Source organism: Myripristis murdjan, chromosome 8 (assembly GCF_902150065.1).
Source record: "Myripristis murdjan chromosome 8, fMyrMur1.1, whole genome shotgun sequence".
Taxonomy (NCBI): Eukaryota; Metazoa; Chordata; class Actinopteri; order Holocentriformes; family Holocentridae; genus Myripristis; species Myripristis murdjan.
Window position 1 is genome coordinate 8,551,532 of NC_043987.1, and position 20,751 is coordinate 8,572,282.

Consider the following 20,751-nt stretch of genomic DNA (forward strand, 5'->3'; position numbering starts at 1 on the left):
ATTTATTCAAGTCACATGCACGCTGTTTTTTTTAAATAGCAGTAGCAGATCTTTGAATTTACATACCCTAACTCCAAACCCCAAAATAGATTTCCCTTTTCAAAAATCACATACTCCTACACAAACCTCATCAATAAAATATGCTTAAATTCTTCATTACAAAAAAAAAGTCAATACCCAATAACAATTGATAGAACAAATATACCCCCAGTATGTTCTCTTGATTCCTAAAACCTTTGTTCAGAACAAACTGTAACCTGGACTTGAATGAGCAGTTTTGTTTTTTGTTTTGTTTTTTCAAACAAAAAGCAGTCACTGGAAACCAGGATATACTATTTTCTCATGGGAACCTGTTTCTCCACCAACGGATAACATCAAATGTAAATCCATTACAGCTCAAAAGGGTGTGGCCAGGTTCATATTAAAGAGTATATGAAGCATGGCATGTGACGGCTATGACAGAGATACTCCATGGAAGAAGTCTATAAATCAGTCAAACCATTGACATAGGCTGAAATTGACTTTTGGGAGGGCCTGGATAAAAGTGACCCGGCCAAGTTTTCCCAACAAATACTGGTTTATAGTACAAAGAAGAACGAAAAATAGATGGCACTGTAATTGCATTTACAACAAAGGACAAATGTGGACCAAATAAATGAACAAGGAGAACTTTGCAATCAAGCCCTTTTAATGTTAATAACATCACAAAAGCATTCACCAACGACCAGTACGTCCTGCATAACCCATTCAACAAGCCGACTGTACTCCATACTCAGGATGAAAATAAAGTAAAGTCAGAAACTCCAACCTATCCATCCTGTTCAACCACTGATTTAAAAGAAATTTTATAGAAAAAGCACACTTAAAGGCTACATATCGCTCATATGTATGTACGTCATATTGCTGCTTCAGAACCATGGCTAGCTCACTGGCCAGCTAACGGAAATGCTGGAAGTAGCACACTGCATATTAAACCACTGCAGTGACAGGAAAACCAGCAATCATTGAATTGAATGAGACACTTAATCACATTTATAAATCAACTGCATAAACTACATAAGCCTATATCTTGAACTGTTGATTTCTCTGTGAACAAAATCAACAGCACATTTGAAATACACTAGGTTATGTATTAAGCAGGTGGTAACATTTCTACAGTATATGGGTTAAAGCATAACCAGCCTAACTAATAAACTAACAGGCCCACCAAGGTTCAAACGCCTGGTTTAGCGTTGAATGCAGACATGATCTCATCATGGCGCAAAGTGTCAGAGAGTTCCCTTTCATAGGACAAGAGAGCCAGATTATTAAGACAGGTGCTACACATGGACGCTCTGAGGTGTGGTTTGATCCTATCTGCAGTGAACAGTCTCTCAACACTACAAGAAGTCTCGGGAAGGGTGATGATCAGAAGATGTTAACGGCACAAATGTCCATCACTTCCATGACAAGGGAATTCCAGCCACCCTGTCTCTTTGCAGCACAGCTGCTCATGGGACTTTGAAACCGATTACATCCTGGGATCCTTCCCATGACTTATTTTGAATGTTCCTTTCATCCCAAACACAAATTCAGTTTGGACACAAAACAAATGAAGTTAATTTTAAGTAATTATTGTTATTTTTTTCCATTAAAATGTATTTTCGTTAAGCACAGGTAGGTGGGCCAGTACCACCTAGGCCTGACACTGGCTTCATGACTTGGTCAAACCTTTGTTTACAATCAGGCCCAACAGACAGGAGACAAAAGCGTCACTCTCTGTCTTCCTGTCACACTTGTGGGACAGAGAGAGAGTGTCCACTCAACAGTGGTTCATTAACCATTAGTCTCACCAACTAAAATCTCTTTCACAGGGGAGATGAGGCCAGGAAGACAGCATTAAAAAGCCATGCAATCACAACCACAACATACAAACTATCAAACACAAACTTATATTCATGTGTCTGGCATTGCACCTGTAGGTCTGGGTAAAAGCATGAATGCAGGAAGTGTTGGGCGTAGTTTTCTTTGGTTCAGGAGCAGATTAAAAAAAAAAAAAGAGAGACCCTAAATCAGTCAGAGAGCCTGACAAGTACAACCGTGTTTTAACAAAAGAAAAAAAAAAATCATTTCCATGGGGGAGTCTGGTGAAAGGTACTGCCAAAATGCTGTCAACTGAATCAAGAATAATTTATGAATGTTTGTCTATATGTCGTTTCACTGCACTGAATGTGGTGTTGTACAAGTACTGCAGATGTCTGAGCATATTCCGTACATCCTAAACGAGTGTGTTGGTGTCTGATTTTTTTTATGTACTGTATCAAGGACCTGTGAAAAATGGGGGAAGTGTAACACTATCTTAGTCTTTGTGTGTCTCAAATATCTTTAGGCATGCATCTGTGCCTTGATACATGACCCATTATTATATGTGTTTGTGGCAAGGCGGATGAGCAATGTGGAACTGACACAATATCTCTGTGAAATGGACCTCCCATCTAAGCATGTGCAAACCTCACTTCATGTTCCTGCCCCTGGCTCCTAAAATGTCTTTCTCTCTCTGTGACACACACACACACACACACACATATGCACATTCTCATAATTGCTGAAACAATACAAAAGAATACACCTCCCCTCTTGACCACATATACACCTCCCTCCATGCAGAAGCACGCCTCCCAAACTAAGTGGTTCTGTATCACTTCAAAAAACACACATAAATCATCAGCGTGCCATGGCCATATCTACCAGACCTCTGAGCCCAGGGGGGCAGAAGGAACAAGAGCCATGGCCCAGTTCAAGGAGGTTCTCGAGATAGTTCGGCTGGCCCTGACTTGGGCTTCCCCTGCCGAGATCCAGGCTCTGCTGGGGGTTCTGATGGAGGAACAGGTCATCTCTGAGGACTACAGCAAGAGCTTCAGTCTGCACCAGCTCAAAAATGGAATTGCCTCTAAATCATTTTGTGAACATCGATTGAATGAGGCGGCTGAGTCTCGAGGATCGACAGTTAATGGACAGTATCACATCCCAGACCTTCAGTCTAGACAAGCAATTCAAGAACTTCAACTCATGAAAAATGGACCGGCAACTAATGAAAACCGTCTCAATGATCGACTGAAGTGCGGGGAATCCACAATCAGTGACGACAACCACAGGGAAGAATCTGAATCAACAATGGATAAATGCAATGCCACAAAATCTAGGCTCAAAATGAATGAATATGGTCTCAATCATGGAATGAACGTCCAAAGGTCAACACTTGAGGACCAATGCAATCAAACATTTTGTGATCAAATGATTCATGGAAATACTCCTATACCAGCAATCGAGAAATCCCAACGGGTGAGGTCACAGGGGTCAGCAGTGGATGAAAATCAGCAGATTCATAGGGTTAAAGATAGACCAGTGGTGCATGATGGGGTGGTTGAAGAAATGACAGAGTTGGTGAGAAGTGCAGGGCAAAAAGGGATGTCACCAAGTTTTGGCAAAACAGCAGTGGAGGGGATTTTGGAGGAGAAATGGTTAGAGGAAGTAGAGGATACAGCTAGGAGAATAGCTCAGCCTCTTTGGCAGCATAGCCACAGAGGAGATGAAGTATTAGTTCCCCTGGTGGCTTGTATGACCAATGACTTGATTACAACTCCCAAAAGGTGTAGCCCTTTTGGGAGTGAAACACCCACAGTCCATATGATTGAAGAAACAGACATTGCATATGATGGCAGAGCATGGGATTTCTATTCCAACGTCAGAGCAACAAAATGTAAAAGTAATTCTCTTTCTGTCCGTATGGGAGATGAAAACTTAATGCCGGATTCCAGTGCTGACCACACAGACACTGAGAGCAGTGGAGCCAGTATGGTAGTCGACAATGTCCTGCCTTCGTCCAGCATTAATACCGAGGTCAATTGCGCTCAACTGGAACACAACAGACAGATGTTTACAGATGCAGGCATGACACTGGACAAGTACAGTTTGGACGAGACAAAACTTCCTGTTTGCACGAGTCGGCACAGCATAAATATTGCACACACAGGCATATCAATGCCTGCCCACAGAAGAGAATCAACAGACAGCATCACAGAGTCCATCTGTAGGAGTCTAGAGTTTGATACCATTGATTTTACAGGTATATCGTTGACAATGGGTACAAAAGGAGCACCTGCCACATCAGAAGCCGTCCCCGGTACCTATTACAGTGTGTTAACAGAGAGATTAAATAGCACAGGTCATTTCAGCATCTCTTGGTCAACAAAAGACGTCTCACCTGTTATAGACTGCACAGAAACAGACGGACACACCCTCACAGACGGAGCAGCGGGCAGTCTTGATGTCTGTCAGGTTACTGGCAGATCAACGGATACATCAGAGGACAGTCACTGTCTTTGTTTGGCAGCTGACACACAGTGCAGTAAAGACACTGGATTAACCGACAGCATAGACCATCTACTTTCTCCCTGTACTGGAAAAGACACGTGCACAAACCCATTAGACCATACATCCTACCCACACACACAGCATTGGGTGACAACCGATGACATTCTAGACAACCTAGGCCTTTTTTCAAAGGAATGTGATAAGACAAGCTTTTGCCACACTGATGCAACATCACAGTCCGATGAGAATAAAGAGGAAAAGCAGGAGGATGGGAGAGGCACAGAATGGGGTAAGTTAGTAAATATGGACAAATTGCCAAGACACCCTCCCTGTCAGGGATTCAAATCCCCTCTCGGCTCTTCTTGTCTGTGTCTTCTCCTGGAGAGTTTCCTGTCCCTCTACCTTTCTTTTCATACCCCATTTTCTGTTTATGACTCCTCTTGTATATAATCATTTAAAACTTGAAGGAATATTGTCACAGCATGAGGCTCTGATCCATTCACTCTTCAGTGCTGGTTGCTTCCCATTATAGTAACCAAGGAATTAAAGCGTATGTTAACTTTTTTTTAAATGTATACTATCACTTTTACCTTTTTGCTCTTTAGGCCATCTCTCACTCAGCTAAGACCTCTTTGGACCCTTTTTTTCTTGCTTCCTCACAGCTTGTATTACTCTACACACACTCTTTATTGCCTCTCTGTTGTCTCTTGTTTTAGTTACAGCCCTTATGCTTTGTCTGGCACTGAGCTAAGCAGCGATGTTAATGATAAACGGGCAGAGATTCAGGTGAATGCCGTGGCACTGTTTGGCTGTTATGGCATGCCCGACTTTTAGTTTCAGTTTGAGTCCATGTTGAGACAAGGGTCCCTGCGGCACTGGGTGTGACTAAAAATAACATGTCACAATCAAAAGGTTGTTTGGGGGAATTTCATCCTCCCACTCAGCCAGACCTAAAGCAGTATTGTTGGGGACTTTCTAATCAACGGTTGGTTTTGCCAGAACCTGCGTCTTGGCTGCCTATGTAGCTCATTATTCTGCCAAAAAAAAAACAAGGGTTACAGTAATTTGGCATGTCAAGGGTTTTCCAGATGCACACACTTTACATCACAAACCCTCAACTGAGCAGAATTGTCTTGCCTGTCTGTTTGATAGGGAGGGGTATGAGTTTTCAACTAGTCTCAATAGTCGGGCAGTAATAAACATACAAATAAAATGCTGCTGGGCGCAATCATGGCGTCACTGTACTTCAAATTTAAGAAACAGTGGGCTGGAAGATTGTAGCTTCAAATGATCAAACAGTGATATCTGTCATAAATTGCATCACTACCTTTCTCACTTGTATCTGCGAGCTAGCAGGCCCCCCATTAAACACCAATCTGTACTAGTGCTTTAAAAGATGGCATGTCTCTTACCAAGGACACTGGCAATCCCCGCTGAACTATGCTGTGGGAAACTGGCTACTAATGTACGTGACCAAAGCTTTTTTTTTTTTTTTGGCAGAGATCCTGCTCTTACATAACAATAGCTGTTTTTTTTTTCTTTCTTTTTTTGAACAAAGGATGGCAATTATTTATTAAATGCGACACCAACTATATCACAAATGATATATCAGCTATCATATGTGTCCCAAAGCTCAAAAGCCATGCGTTTTGGGACAAAATCTGGCAAAAAAGAAAGAAAAAAAAACTGCAAAGGGTGTGTTCCTTGGTTACTACAGGTTTTGCTTAGTGCCACAGTGCCTTGTCATGCCATGTCACATGTCCTGTTTTTAAATGTTCTGGTATTCAAATAAATTGTCACCGGTGAGCCGGGTAGAGCAAGTGCCACAAGGTGCATGTAAATTCTAGTGTGCCATATATGGATTTTCTCATGGTGTATTTTGTGTTTGGCAAAGAATAGAGTAGGATTGCTGAATCACACTTCTTAAAAAAAACCTACACTCACCGCTCACTTTCTTCCCTCACACCTTCCTCCTTCATCAGTATCAGGACGAACAACCAGTTACTGGCATGACATTGTAGGAATGTTTTGTGTGTGTGTGTGTGTGTGTGTGTGTATGTGCACGCGCGCGCGCGTTTCATGAAACAGCATGTGCTTGACTTGTTTGGCACCTAATAAGTAAGCCACTCAGCTGATGACACTGGTAAGCCAGGTAGAGCAGGTACTTTCCAGTCTAGCTAAAGCTCCCTTTGTTTCCTTGTCTAGAGTGCAGTGGTACATACATGTGTTTGTGTGTGTGTGTGTGTGTGTGTGTGTGTGTGTGTGTGTGTGTGTGAGTGTGTGTGTGTGTGCATGTAAACAGCAGAGTGTAGTAAAGGGAGAAAGAAAGATATGGCATCACGGTGTCATTTGGGTTTTTATTGGTCTGCAGACTTGGTGGATGAATTTTTCATTGATCAGTTCATTGCCATTGTTGCTTGTAGATATGATGAGAGAGAAAAAGTTGCCATTTCATAATAAACCACCATGGCCTTTGGAGGTTGCTGGGTTTTCCTCGATTCAAGAGAGTTCAGGCAGTATTTTAAGGCTGATAACTTTAACTCCTTGAAATTAAGCATTTTGTATTAAAAAAATTCACCTTGTATTCTTCGTCTGTGTGGAAAAACTTTTTGTAAAAGACAGTGACACTACATGAAAACCCCCCCAATGAAATGTAGACTGATGAAAATTATGTTATGACCTTTTGGGTGACAACCCCCTAACCTCAGTCACCAGGTCTTCCCGCTCCCCACACTCTTCAGCTTTCTTTGCAACACAGTACCCACGCACTACACAATTACACATAAGCTCACCACTCATACTCATACATATGCATATACTGTTGGCTACAGGATCCAATTTTTGTAAATAAATTATTATTATTTTTTTTTTTTTTTGTAATTCTTTAAACTCCATTTGTCTCCTGTCTTTGTCACAGCCTGAGACCCGGGCTGAGTGACAGCCCATAAGGTAACACATGACGTGTCACCTTTTGTGCTCAGGTTACCACAGCGTGACAAAAATTACACTGTATACCCTCACTGACCCGAAAGGAAATGTGGGTATGAGAGTCTTATTCTCATAATAATGGATTGCTTATGTTGTCATTATTTTGCAGTCAGTTGAACTTTGTGTGTATGTGTGTGTGTGTGTGTGTGTGTGTGTAGTTGTTTGCTTGTTTTCAAAAACTGTCAGTCAACTACAGCAAAGGTTATGTAAAGGTTAGTGATCCTATGAGTAATAAGTCTTGATAGTAATAAAAAAAATAAAAAATTAAATTATGGTTTTAAGATTCCATCACATTATTGGCTTTTTATTTTATCACCATAGGCGTCATCAGGATCAGGAACATATCCCGATAGATACTATCAGTTTGCGAATACAGTTTGTTTGTGAAAAGCTAAGGAGTTTGGCCAGGTTATTGGCAAACTAAATCCAGATGTAATTAATATGACACTCTGACCCTGTGGCCTCAGTCCACAGAGGAGTTACCATCTCTCAACCTATAATCTGATAACAATATCTATCGGGATATGTTCTTGATCCTGATGACGCCTATGGTAATAAAATAAAAAGCCAATAATATGATGGGATCTTAAAACTATATATATATATTTTTTTTTTATTATTATTATTATTATTACTATCAAGACTTAATTAATCACGTAATTTGTGTTTTAGGCTCAGTGATATATTATTGTATTGTACACTGTGTTGGCTACCTTGTTTTCATATGGGCCTCCACAGCATTACTACTCATTGGATCACTAACCTTTACATAACTTTTGCTGTACTTGCCATGCAAATAATCAAGGTCACCATGCAAACAGTCCGTGTTTATGTCCCATATTCCCATCTGCATCAAGATAAATCTCTCCAGGCAGAGAAAAAAAATCTTATCATACTGTATGAGAGAACAGCATCCTGAGTGTGAGCTGAAGCAGGATATCACACCTTTCGGTCACATGTAGCCTGGTGGATGATTTGGTGACACTTGATGACTAATCTATAAACCGGACTCCACTAATACTACTAATGATCATCACTAGAAATTCGAGCACCGAAACTCCCGGGTAACTCATCCATCACTCTCTCAGTTAACTTACATGAGTGCTATGGGCGCAAGAGTGAAAGTAAAACTTGGAGTCGTTAGACACTGTGTTCTGAAGCGCGCAACAGAGTTTGGCCAGCTCGCCTGAAGACACTGTCTCCCACACAGCGCGGTGATTTTTAACGCATAGGGAATATACAGCAGAGCGGACAGCTGGAGCATCTTCACGGAGCTGACAGAGACACTGCGGCCCGACGCCACAGGTGAATACAGACGTTTTCTCAAATTGCATAAAATGCGCAGCCACATGCATGGATAACAATATAGCTTAATAAGTGCGTGGAATTGTGTTTTGTTTTACCGGATTAAATGTAGGCTTCAGTACTGTCAAATTATCACAGCCCGATAGAATTTACACCAGATATTATTTACTGTGATGCCAATTATATGTGTGATCTAAAGATGCATGGCTGACGAATAAACTCTTTTCTAATAATAATAATATTAAAAAAAAAAAGATGAGCAAAGGTTTTAGGTGGATTTAACCTCCACTAGTTCCCTGCCTATATAATATAATTGACTGATAGGCCTATTAAAAGTAAAAGTAAAGTGAAGGTTGGGGATTGATGGGGACTCTCATGGGAAACAAAACAAGGCACCTCCCTGCCTGCAGTCTCTGCAGGGTTCCTAGTGTTTTTACAGCTCATGGCAACTTTTACTATGACGACTACAGTATACATGTATCGAAGTCTTTTATGTCTTTTAATATTGTGTATTGCTTGTCTTGATGACTTTGCACACCAAATGCCCCCCCCCCCGGACAATATCCAATCTAAAGCATACCACAGGCATGCCAGTAGTGGGTTGTCTTAACTGTTTCCTCTGTAAAGCTTTAGAGCAGGTGCAGCCCAGTCACTTCAAGCTTTCACTATGAAAGATTTTGCAATGTTTAGACTTCAGGAAAGTTGTCTAACTCTCAGTTTCTCGGTTGTCGGTAGTGATGTTTATTGTGTGACAAAAGCAGATACAGTAGGCTATGACAGACGATAGGCCTATATTTAACCCAGCTAGTTCCTCATAGCTGACAGGTTGTTGCGAATCGCTTTGGTCTTGCTTGCAAAAATGTATTAAAATGAAATGGAAGAGGTTGTGAGAGAACATCACCGTTAGTCTATATTTATAGAGCAGAGGATATGGTTTGTTGCTCCTCGGTTAAAATATAGAGGCCATGCTGCTGCCACCTGCATTTTTTTTTGTCATTGTTTTGTTTCGACTTTTAAGTCAAGTCACATTTACTATTATCAAAGGACTTCACAAGGCCTACGCCATGAAGTGCTAAATAAAGGTGAAGAGATATTAAGTAACCAGCAGCATTTTCAGGGCCTGTAGAAGTTGCAGAAAATTGGCACAAGCTGTTTCCTCCTACGCCACTATCTACCACAACCCCTCCTCTCTCTAGGACGGGCAGTTATTGTCTCCACACAATTCACAGGCAGGAACTTGAGTTTTGGACACTTTAAATTTAGGTATCAGGACAAGTCATTCGTGAGCCACTGATACTGATCGGTAATCCTATCGATCCCTATCAGCTACATCATGGTCTTTGTGTTATTTCAATGTAAATGTGTAATGTAAGGAAAATGTTTGATTTTTAAGGAAAAGAAGAAGACATAATTCCACTTGATGCTGTGTAAACAAATGGCGGTGGTAGCAGATTTTGAAGAAAATCTGGCAGAACTAAGCGTCACGGAAATTAAAACACACATCCCCCCACAGATGCCACTTTTAAATCCCCCTCTCATGTTTTCGTTGATCAAGAGCTGGTGTTTGAGTATACAGGCATGGTATAGAACAGGCCCTATTCACAAGGTGGAATTGTGTCTGACCTATTTTTCCGTCTGGCTGTTACAGCATCTCAGTGTCACATCATAAATACCATGTGGTTAAGATGCGGGGAATGTTAGGGTTAGGCATGAAAACCACTATCGCTTTGCTCTGGTCTTGAATTCAGGTTGCATGGGTGAATGTCTGTTGTTTGACACTTTCACCACCCTTCACTCCTCCTAACATATATGTCAAATGAGTGCTTACAACCATCCTTGTGATACATCACAAACAAACGTAATCTGCTGCAGAATACTCAAAGCATAATTGAGAATGCAGTTTAGTTGTATGAGAACGTCATTTTTAGAAGATAGGGTTGAACAAACCGTATGCTCTACACACTAATTTAATGAATTTATTTCCTGCTCTTGAAAATTTACTTCTCATGCAGGTGACCTATGCATCAATAAAGTTATATTTAATTGGTGTTACAACTGAATGTGTTTTTTTAAAAATTAACTAAACCCCAAACCCAAATCTCCGTGAAGCCTGACCTCTAATGGATAAAAGTAGGATGTCTTCTCTTCGGTGGCAAGTGATGTCGTCACCCATAGAGAACAACAGATGGTGCTCAAATTTTTTTCATGAATTTTGAATGAAATAATGTTAAACCCAGTGAAGTTGACTGTTGTTAACATAACCTTTTAAAGTCATCTAGAATGCCTTTTACCAAGTTTTTACTTACGGGGGTTTTAAGGGAAACAAATTCTGCGTACATTACATTGGTTGTCTGAGCAAGTCATTTTAAAGTGCTTCACCACCGAATCCTCTACAGTAACCGTAAAAAACATGCAAGTGCAACAACAATGTTGAATGATTATGTTGATGAATGCATTGAATTAGTAGTGTAAAAGGTAATGTCATCATATTTCATACAGTATAGACACCTTAAGTAACATTTTAGTGATTAGCTGTCTTTCTATACTAAAGCTTAAACTCCTTTAAAGGAGAAAAACAGACATCAAAGACAACGATAAGTAAGCAATAACTAGTGATTGATTTTAGGAGAAACAAGAGGGCAACTGACGCAGTGGAAATTAAAGGCACTGTTGTAGAAAGAGTGAATACATACAAATACCTGGGAGTCGTTTTTAATGATAAGTTGACATGGTCTGACCATATTACATCACTGCTGGACAAACTGAGTCCACGACTTTACTGCATGAGGAAGTTACAGTCTTTTCATGTAAATCCTGATGTACTGGAAATGTTTTTTATGTCCGTTATATGCAGTGTGTGGAGCTATTGTGTTGTGGGCTGGGGTGGGAATGTGGGGGTCACTGACAAGAGTAGGATTGATGAACTGAACAAAAGGGCAGGCAGAATGGTTGGGCAGACAACTACAGTGGATCGATTGTATTATGACCGCTTGGAAAAACTGACATCTAAGATTATGCAGGACTCTCATCACCCTCTTCATACTTGCTTGAGCAGCAAGGTTATGGATAGTGGCCGGTTAAGGCCACCAGTGACACACACTAAGCGGTATGCTCTTTCTTTTATACCTCAAGCGGTTAGGCAGCACAACAAGCACTTTAAACGTACATTTGGAGAACTTCTTTAGTTTTATGAGAGTACTTAATGTTAATTTATGATCTTCTTTTTTTTGTGTGTGTGTGCGAATTTGATGTTATGTATTAACTAGGCAGGTAACCATAGGCACGCACGCAGTATTTACTTTTAAACTGAGGTCTTGTGGGGGCATGACGGTGGGTATAAGCGCTGTAATTTCCATTTTAATGGATGAAATAAACTTGACTTGACTTGACTTGACTTGAGCCTTTGGGTGTGCTTGTAATTTGTTGGTCAGTTCTCCCTAACTTGAGTAATTTTTTTGTCTCACTTCTCTTATTCTTTCCTCCATCCCATCCGCCCTCTGGCCCTCCCCTGCCTCCTCCATCCTCTGCAAAGATGTCTTGGTTTTTTTCCACTATCTCTTGCTTCCCCCCTCCCTCCTACAAACTACCCTCCGTCTCTCTCCGTCCCTCTCTGCATTCCTTGAACCTAGTCTCTTTTACTAGACTCCAAAAAAAAAAGCTGACTTTTACTGTTTTTTACTTATTTGTTTTGTTACTTTTGGCATTTACTTATTTGTTTATTTATTTTTATATATGAGTTTTGACTGTATGTAGGTTCATGTGCATGCAGGTATACTTTCAAGAGCTGTACTGTGAGATGCACTGCTGTATTTCATTGTGTATATAATGATGCTGGCTATTAAATACATTGTGGGAAAAAAAAAAGAATAAAAAAAAAGAAGGCATGCACCAAAAAAACTGAAATGAGAATTTTAAATCCTAGCGTTACAAAGGCATAAGCTGTAGACTATTATGGTCAAAAGGTTTGGTGAAGGTGATTCCGAGGATTACATGTGCCTGAAACATTCACTTCCCATGATATGCCTTTCCTTAATGCTTTTAGAAGAGAGCATAGCCAACAATGTGAACAACTCTTTATGGTGCATTCAGGAAGTGAAAAGCATTTGCCACAAACATAGGGCATCATGAACAGCTTCACTGCCATTGGTGAAACTGGGCAAAATGCCCATCACAATGATGACACACAAAGGGATATTTTGACAATGGTGATAAGCATTCCTTCAATCACTGAGAGTTACTGCTTCAAGTCAATAAAAAGTTAACCAGCACTTCAATAGACTATTCAATGCAACCCCAGTTAAGTGCCTTGGCAATCTTTCAGTTTGCCCCTGTATGAATATTTTTATGTGCAGTTAAATGACAGTGTGTGTGTGTGTGTGTGTGTGTGCGTGCGTGCGTGCGTGCGTGCGTGCGTGCGTGCGTGCGTGCGTGCGTGCGTGCGTGCGTGTGTGTGTGTGTGTGTGTGCGTGCGTGCGTGCGTGTGCGCGCATATGATGTTATCAGGTGCCATGTTGCAGGACATAGATTTGGACCTACCTCCTTCCCCTGATTATGGAGATCTACCAGGTAAGCCTTATGAATATGTTTATGTGCACTTAAAGGACTATGTCTTCCTCCACCTCTCTTCCTCTCGCACTCACTGTATGCGTGTGTGTGTGTGTGTGTGTGTGTGCATATAATGTTATCAGGTCCCATGTTGCAGGGGGTAGATATGGACCTACCTCCCTCCCCTGATTATGGAGATCTACCAGGTAAGCCTTATGAATATGTTTATGTGCATTTAAAGGACTATGTATCTCTCCACCTCTCACACTCACTGTGTGTGTGTGTGTGTGTGTGTGTGTCTGTGTGTGTGTGTGCATGTATGTGTCTGTGCATGTGATGTCATCAGGTCCCATGTTGCAGCGGGTAGATTTGGACCTACTTCATTCCCCTGACTATGGAAACCTACCAGGTAAGCCTGTATGAATGTGTTTATGTGCATTTAAAGGACAATTACCCCTTTTCCACCAAATCGGTTCCAGGGCTGGTTCGGAGCCCGTGCCTGGCTTAGCATCAGTTCAGGGGCTAAACAGGAGCCAGAGAAAGAACCAATGACGCGACCCACTGCGTCATTGGTGGGCGGACTTACAGACTCAAACGGGAACAGCGAACGCTATAAACGTAAAGCTAAACATACTCACCGTTCGTTCCGACCACGAATACAACGGGCAGCCGGCAATAATTGCGTTTTTCGCCTCTGGACCGCAATGTAGGCTTGTAAACACACGAGCAGTATTTGCATCGCTACAGTGGGTCGTCCATGTTTGTTATTGTGATTCCGAGCAAGCGTCTCGCACACCCACGTGATCACATTTTACGATGATGTAATGGCGTGGCTCTGACTTGGCTCCGCTTGGCTCTTGGCCGGTGGAAAAGCAAACCGGTTCTTTGTTGGCACCAGTTAAGCACCGACTCTAGCACCAGCTCCAAACTAGCACCAGGTGTTTTTTGGTGGAAAAGGGGCATATGTCTCTCTCCACCTCTCCTCCTCTCACACTCACTGTATCTGCGTGTGTGTGTGTGTGTGTGTGTCCAGGTGCCGTGTTGCAGGAGATAGGTTTGGACCAACCTCCTTCCCCTGACTATGGAGATCTACCAGGTAAGTGGTGCTAAATCTCGCTACTGGAAGGTGCTTGTGTCACCCAGTCTGATTGTGTTGTATGTTGATAAAGATCAACTGATTCAGCTATAGCCAGGAGCAGCTGTCAGATCGGAGTTAAAAAAAAAAAAAAACATCACAATCACCTGGCTTGAGAGCATCTATCGGTGTGAAGAAGCAGAGAGGCATTTCATGCAAACTTTGCTTCTGGTTTTTTAGATGCTTGTGAAACACTTCACAAGGACCTTTTTCACAATGAAAAAGGTCCTGGTCTAGCCTTGAACCCAAATAAAGCTTTGAAGATGTAACTTGATTAGATATTTCCTGTAATCTAGTATTTATGGTTCAAGAGATGGCTGGTCAAAATGAGGGGATAATACCATGGGGGTGGAGATTTTTGTTGCTCAGTGATGCTCTGAGGTTATGTCGCAAATCTGGGTAAGATTTTCAGTGGCAACAGGGCAACAGAGCAACCCAGAATTTCTTTTCTGCAGTGACTTTCTCTTAAGGGATGCCCAGGTTATTCCAGGAGAGCTGGGATAAGTCCGTTTAATATGTGAGGTGAATTGAGGTTAACTGGACTTGTCTGTAGATTCTCAAAGACGTTTCACTTCTCATCCAAGAAGCTTCTTCACACTGACTGGTGGGGAGTTCCAGGTATTAAAGCTGTGTGGGGACGTTGGAACTGTGGAAGTCCCCGCCATTGTCGATAATCATGATCAGGATGACTGTGAACTTCTACAGACATGCAGTGTGTCCTAAGCCCCAGGGTCCTGTCCCAGATAGGAATGCCTCTAAAACACAGAGGTGCCCAAGCCATTTGGTGTAAACTCAATGTAGAGCAATGGCCGCTTGGCACAGAGGTTCTACTTGATTTGACCCTGCTACCAAGAGCGATGCCAGTCACCAGAGAAGCTTCATTATGGCTGCTTGTAATTACAATGTCATTCTTTTGGCTACTGTTTAGAGCTTGTGGCCTTAGGTGAGGTTTGGAATGACGGTTAGGCAGTAGAGCAAGAGATTCGCCTCATTGCTCAGCTCTCTTAACCGCCATTTATGTGCACGTTTGATTTAACGTGCACATTACTGCAACTGCTGCACCTAAACCGCCGGCAGTCTCATGATCCCTTTTACTTTCACTTGTGAGATAGACCCTTCATATCTGAACTGCAGGTTTGGCAGCTGCTAATTCCTAATTTGGATAAAAAGAAAACCATTTCACAGAACTGAAGGTGCTGAATCTCATCCTAGATGTCATGCTCAGTTGCAAACTGCCTAGATTTATTCAGTCTGGGGATAAAGAAATGTGTAATTGATAATTTGATTGTACTTGATTAAAGCTAATAATTATACACTTGGCACCCATTGCACTCCTGGCTGGCCTGGAAGGGGCTTCTATCTTATGGTAGTTCTTCCCAAGATTTTTTCTATTTGTTTCCTCCCTGTCGGGGTTTTTGGGGATTTTATTCTTGTCCACTATGAGGGTCCAGGTCAAGGGGTGTCCCTTTGTCTATAAGCTGTGGGCTTGTAAAACCATTTGTTACAGTTAAGGGATCTGTATAAACTGAACCTGAACTTGAACTCCTCCTTTCTTAGCTCTCCTTTCTTAAAATCATATTATATGATGCTGTTTGACCCATCCACCATCCTGACTGCAAACATGATCCACTACAAAACACATTCCCTTCGAAAAGTAATCGAAAATGCAGTTTAGTTGTATGAGTGTGTAATTTCTAGGAGACAGGGTTGTTAGTGTATAGGCATCAAGCATTCTGACTGGACGGACAACTGTATAATCAGGATGTTGTTTGCTTGTTATAACTTGTGTCCCACATGAGGATATTAACTTTTTGCTGCTCTGTTTGACCCAGACTGATCAAAGCTGCACTAGTTAACTTTGTACTTTGGCAGCCACAGGCAACTGTTTGAGGAAATTGTAAACCTCAGTACTCAGAACGAATGCAATGTGAAATAATGTGAATAAAAAGCAACTTTGTCTTTCTGTGTTATTTTATACCAAAAGATAGAAAAGGGATGATAGAAGCAAAAAGTCCAGCAGGATGAATCTGTAGGCCCTGACTTAGTTGGGACAGGATGGTCTTTTCTGTTGCAGCCCCACTTTGTGATTCAGACTGATGAGATGTGGAGAGTTCTTCAGACAAATCTTGTCTAGTGCAGCTTTCAAATATTGAGACAAATAATGAATTCAGGAAAGCAGACAACATCTCAGTGCCAAGAATTGTGCAATTTAAAATGCATAATGGCTAAATATGAGTGAAAACAAGAATGGGTGCAAACTAAATGATGAAAAGGTTTCATCTCATAATCCTCATTATTTGTGTTTTTGTCCGCAGATTTAGATGTCGAACAATGCCTGCAATACCTGAATACCTTTACAGGTAAGTCCCAGAAAAAAAAAACATGCATGCACATGCTCACTTGCACATGCACAAAGTCAACCAGACACACACACACTGGAGCACACACAGACTGAGCAGGAGCCTTTGACTGATTCCCTTTATCTGTTATTCACACCTAGATCAAGATCTCTTTGACTTGGCAAGGTGGAATTTTGAAGAAGAACAAGACAACAGTGGTAAGTATGTCTTTTTTTTTATTACTTCTTCAAACATGTGACAGGCAGTGGGTGAGAGGGACTTCAGAAAAGAGAAGGACTAAAACCATACAAAACCCCCTAATCCTGATCATCTTTACTTTCATTATCTAAATTTAGATGGCAGAGCAAGACACGCAGAGGCATAGACAGAAAAGTAGATGGATCAGTGAAATGTATATTTGATATTACAGTGTTTTCATCATGTGACAGTCCTCAGTCCACTGGAGGTTGAAACTGACAGTGAGGTGGGTTTCTCTCTCAGGAAGGGGATGTCATTACCTGGATTTTTTTTTTTTTTTTTTTTTTTTTTTTTTTTTTTTTTTCCCCCAAGATTTCAAGATTGTGATTTTCTCAGTTTTGGGCACACAGGAGCCTGTATTTCTCAAAAGTTGGGGATTCAGGTTAAATTGGTACCTTTAACTGTGGCTATACTGGGCAGCTGGACACAGTCCTCTCATGTAGGCCTCATAGAACCTTTCTGCATTTCCCAGAAGTTTGGCGATTTGAAGAACTGACTTTAAAGTTGTTCCTCTAACCACCAGAGCAAAGTTTTGGTGTTTTTTTTTTTTTTTTTTTTTTTTTTTTTTTTTTTTTTTTGTAATGGTTACACTTAATTCCTTTGTGTGCTGGATAAATATAAGGCACTGGGGTCCAACAATTAAGATCAAAAGGGGGAAGTGTGGCTCACAAGGTAGAGCAGTCATCTGGTAATCTGAGGGTTCCTGGTTTGATCCCAGGCTCCTGAGAGTCTGTCAAAGTGTCCTTGAGCAAGACACTGAATCACTAACCGCTCCTGATGGGCAGCTTAGCACCTTGCATAGTAGCCGCTGCCAAAACTACAAAAGCGCTACTGAAATGCAGTCCATTTATGGCAAAAGTCATGGTGTAATATGAAAAAAAACATGCGCATATGTCTGAAAAAGAAACTTATAGTGCATATTATTGTAAAATATATCTTTTAAAGATACACATTTTGTTTAGAAACATTGATAACCTACATACCCTCCTTTTTTGGAAGATGACCCCATACCGCTACCGGAAATATATCAGAAAGGTTGATGCCATATATAGTGCAGAGGTTCCCCATTTTTCTGGCAAATGACCTCATACGGAGACTGGAAATATGACATGAACCGCCACATTTAAATAACAAAAGACAGAGTGGGATGTTCATGTGACATGGTATGACGCTGATGTAAGGGGGATTTCATAAAATTCAATCCTTGTGTTGAGTGAAAGTTACCGGTTAGACCTGTGCTTGCTGTTGGATGATATCTCAAGTTTTTGTATTGTATTGGTATTGGCAGTGAAAAAGTGGTATTGGTGCATCCCTAGTTCAAACCCATGCTATAGTTGCTGTCAACCCTTCTGAAGTGTCCTCAAGCTGCTGACTCCCTGAGAGGTGAAGGTTGACCTCTGACCTCCCTGTGGAAGGGCGTGACCCATTTGCCATTGGTCATATCAATTAACACATCAAATACTTCCATATTGAAGTGTGTGTCCTGGCAACAAGAGGCTGTTTTCTTGTGATTAAAGAGGCAACACTGAAAGCATATCTTGGAGGATGTTGCAAACCACAGCGGCCTTAAAGGCTACCCTCTATACTTCTGCATTTTGTGTGCCTTTTGTGTTCCTTTTTCAGTTCAACAGTGAAAAGTGTGAGTATATCAGCTATGTTGAGACAGTGTGTCTGTGGCGTTGTCATAAATCCCAGTACAGCTCTTGGCAAGAGAGGCCTAAAAGGGTTCAGGTTAGTTGAGTTAGGGGTTTCACTGCAGGCATATCGAGGCAGATTCAGCAAATAGGCAATATAGTCACAACAAATTTTAGTAACTGTGGGCGAACATCACCCACTTCTGTTATATGTAACATCTGATCTGTCTGTGGGCCGCACTCACTTTCACTTCCTGTTCCATAGTCACAGGTGATGTTGAGGTGCCAACCGTACTGGCCAGCCCAGATGACGTCCAACAGAGACAAACAGATGATACACCTATCAGACGAAAGCGACGCAGAGGTAGATAACCAGCCGCTAACTAAAATCTACTAACTGAAACTCACTATCGGTCACTTGCAGTTGTCATGTGGAACACAGCCGATTTTTTAACCTCTGTCTAACCACAGTTTTAACCTTTAAATGTGGTTATACTGAGCAGCTGGGCACAACCACAGTGTTCAAATGTTGGCCACTGAGCAGCTGCACTGGAGTAACTGGGCTTGTGTATATCTCTCTGCATTTCCCAGAAGTTTGGGGATTTGAAGAACTGGCCTTGAAGTTGTTTCTCTAATCTTTACGATACCACCAGCACAAAATATTGGTGGTTTTTTTTTTTTTTTCATGATAACACCTAATTCCTTTGTATGCTGGATAAATGTAACACCCAGGGATCCAGCAAGGTCAAAAATCGCTGTGTAATTTGATAAAATACATGCACATCTGTCTAAAGGCAAAGCTTATACTTTTTAGAAAGTAAAAAGTTGCTTATTAAAATATATGTTTTAAAGGTAAAAGTAAAATTAGAAAGGTTGATACCATACATACCCTTTTTTGGCAGACGACCCTGTACTACTAATGGAAATACCCAGTGACCTGTAACATTCAAATCAATGGAACAACGTGACATGTTGACGTGAAAGGATATGATGTTGATGTAAATATATTGGAAAGCTTGATGCCATATATAATGCAGTGATACCTGTTTTTTTTCTGGCAAACGACCCCATGCTGAGACCGGAAATATGTGGTGACATGTAAATCACAGGAGACAGAGTGTGATGTTGATGTGTCAGGGTATGATGCTCATGTCAGGGGGATGTCATAAAATCTGTGTCTTGTGAGCTTGGCACTAGATTTTTTTTAAATTACCATCACTGTTGAATTTGTTTAAACTGATTAGAAATATTTCTAAGATTCAAGTTTTGATATCAGATTGTCCATTTTGGGATCCCGAGCGCAAAGTTGTGGAAGGCTTGAACTTGTGAATAAGCAAATGTAGTTTCATTCAGTCACTTATTACTCTGACTAAACAACAAACATCAGTCTCAAAGCTGTTCTACTTGTTTGTGTTAGTTATTTATTGTGTTGTTATTTTTTTATTGTTTCATTTTCTCCCTGTTTTTTTTTTCTTTCCAAGTTGCCAGATCAGAACAACGTACCGACGACAGCGCCCCGTCCCAAAAACGGCAGAAAGGAGCAGGTGATCAGCGTCTTTGTTTTGTAAAATAGTGTCTGCTCCTGCCTGTTTACTCTTTTATGACATTTCTATGCCATCGACCATGAAAAACAGGAAATTAAAAGGCACAGCATTACAAATTTTAGCCCATTAAGCCACTCGCAACATCTCACAAGTCTTTATTTCAATCTTTATTTGTTTTTTTTTTGTTTTGTTTTTTTTTTTGCATGCACTTGTTTCAGCCTTTTAATCATCAAACCTACAATAAATTCCTTCCATTCCAGGTCAGAAAAAGAGCAGATCTACACGGGCCGAGCCAGTCACCAATAAAGGTAAGATTCCATTAGATTAGTGCAGGTTTGAAGGGAATTATCACATTATACAGCTGGCAAACATCTGAAAGCACATAACACAAAATAACCATAATGTAAGTTTGTTGACCGCCAATGATTCAACAGTTACCTGTGCAGGTGCTGAGATCTGTGATCTTTTCAAAATAGCATTCCCCGCCTGGTGGAATTTCAAGACACTCCCAATTAGCCAGTGTCCTCTCTCATTTCCTTACTGGAAATGCTGTGTTATTGTTTGTGTAATTACAGGCTTCAGGAATTCAATTCCACGCTCAGCAAAGCACAGAGTGACTGTGCAAGTCCAGGGCTTTATTCCTGGCCTTC

At 41.1% G+C, this 20,751-nt stretch overlaps 1 protein-coding gene across 2 annotated transcripts in view; it reads left to right on the plus strand.

The window, feature by feature from the left end:
* Positions 1 to 2,897: 2,897 nt before the first annotated feature.
* The window catches only part of ciita (class II, major histocompatibility complex, transactivator), a 30,234-nt gene continuing 12,380 nt past the window's right edge, over positions 2,898 to 20,751 (plus strand). Inside the window, exons 1-10 of one of the 2 annotated variants that reach the window (XM_030059010.1) lie at positions 2,898 to 4,642; positions 13,150 to 13,212; positions 13,335 to 13,397; positions 13,538 to 13,600; positions 14,225 to 14,287; positions 16,642 to 16,686; positions 16,827 to 16,883; positions 18,823 to 18,921; positions 20,039 to 20,101; positions 20,362 to 20,409. In XM_030059010.1, the coding sequence (XP_029914870.1) occupies positions 3,049 to 4,642; positions 13,150 to 13,212; positions 13,335 to 13,397; positions 13,538 to 13,600; positions 14,225 to 14,287; positions 16,642 to 16,686; positions 16,827 to 16,883; positions 18,823 to 18,921; positions 20,039 to 20,101; positions 20,362 to 20,409 (2,158 nt within the window). In that variant the 5' untranslated portion in view covers positions 2,898 to 3,048. Of the gene's footprint in view, positions 4,643 to 8,337; positions 8,647 to 13,149; positions 13,213 to 13,334; positions 13,398 to 13,537; positions 13,601 to 14,224; positions 14,288 to 16,641; positions 16,687 to 16,826; positions 16,884 to 18,822; positions 18,922 to 20,038; positions 20,102 to 20,361; positions 20,410 to 20,751 lie in introns of those variants that run through there. The other variant, XM_030059011.1, reaches the window with a different exon arrangement.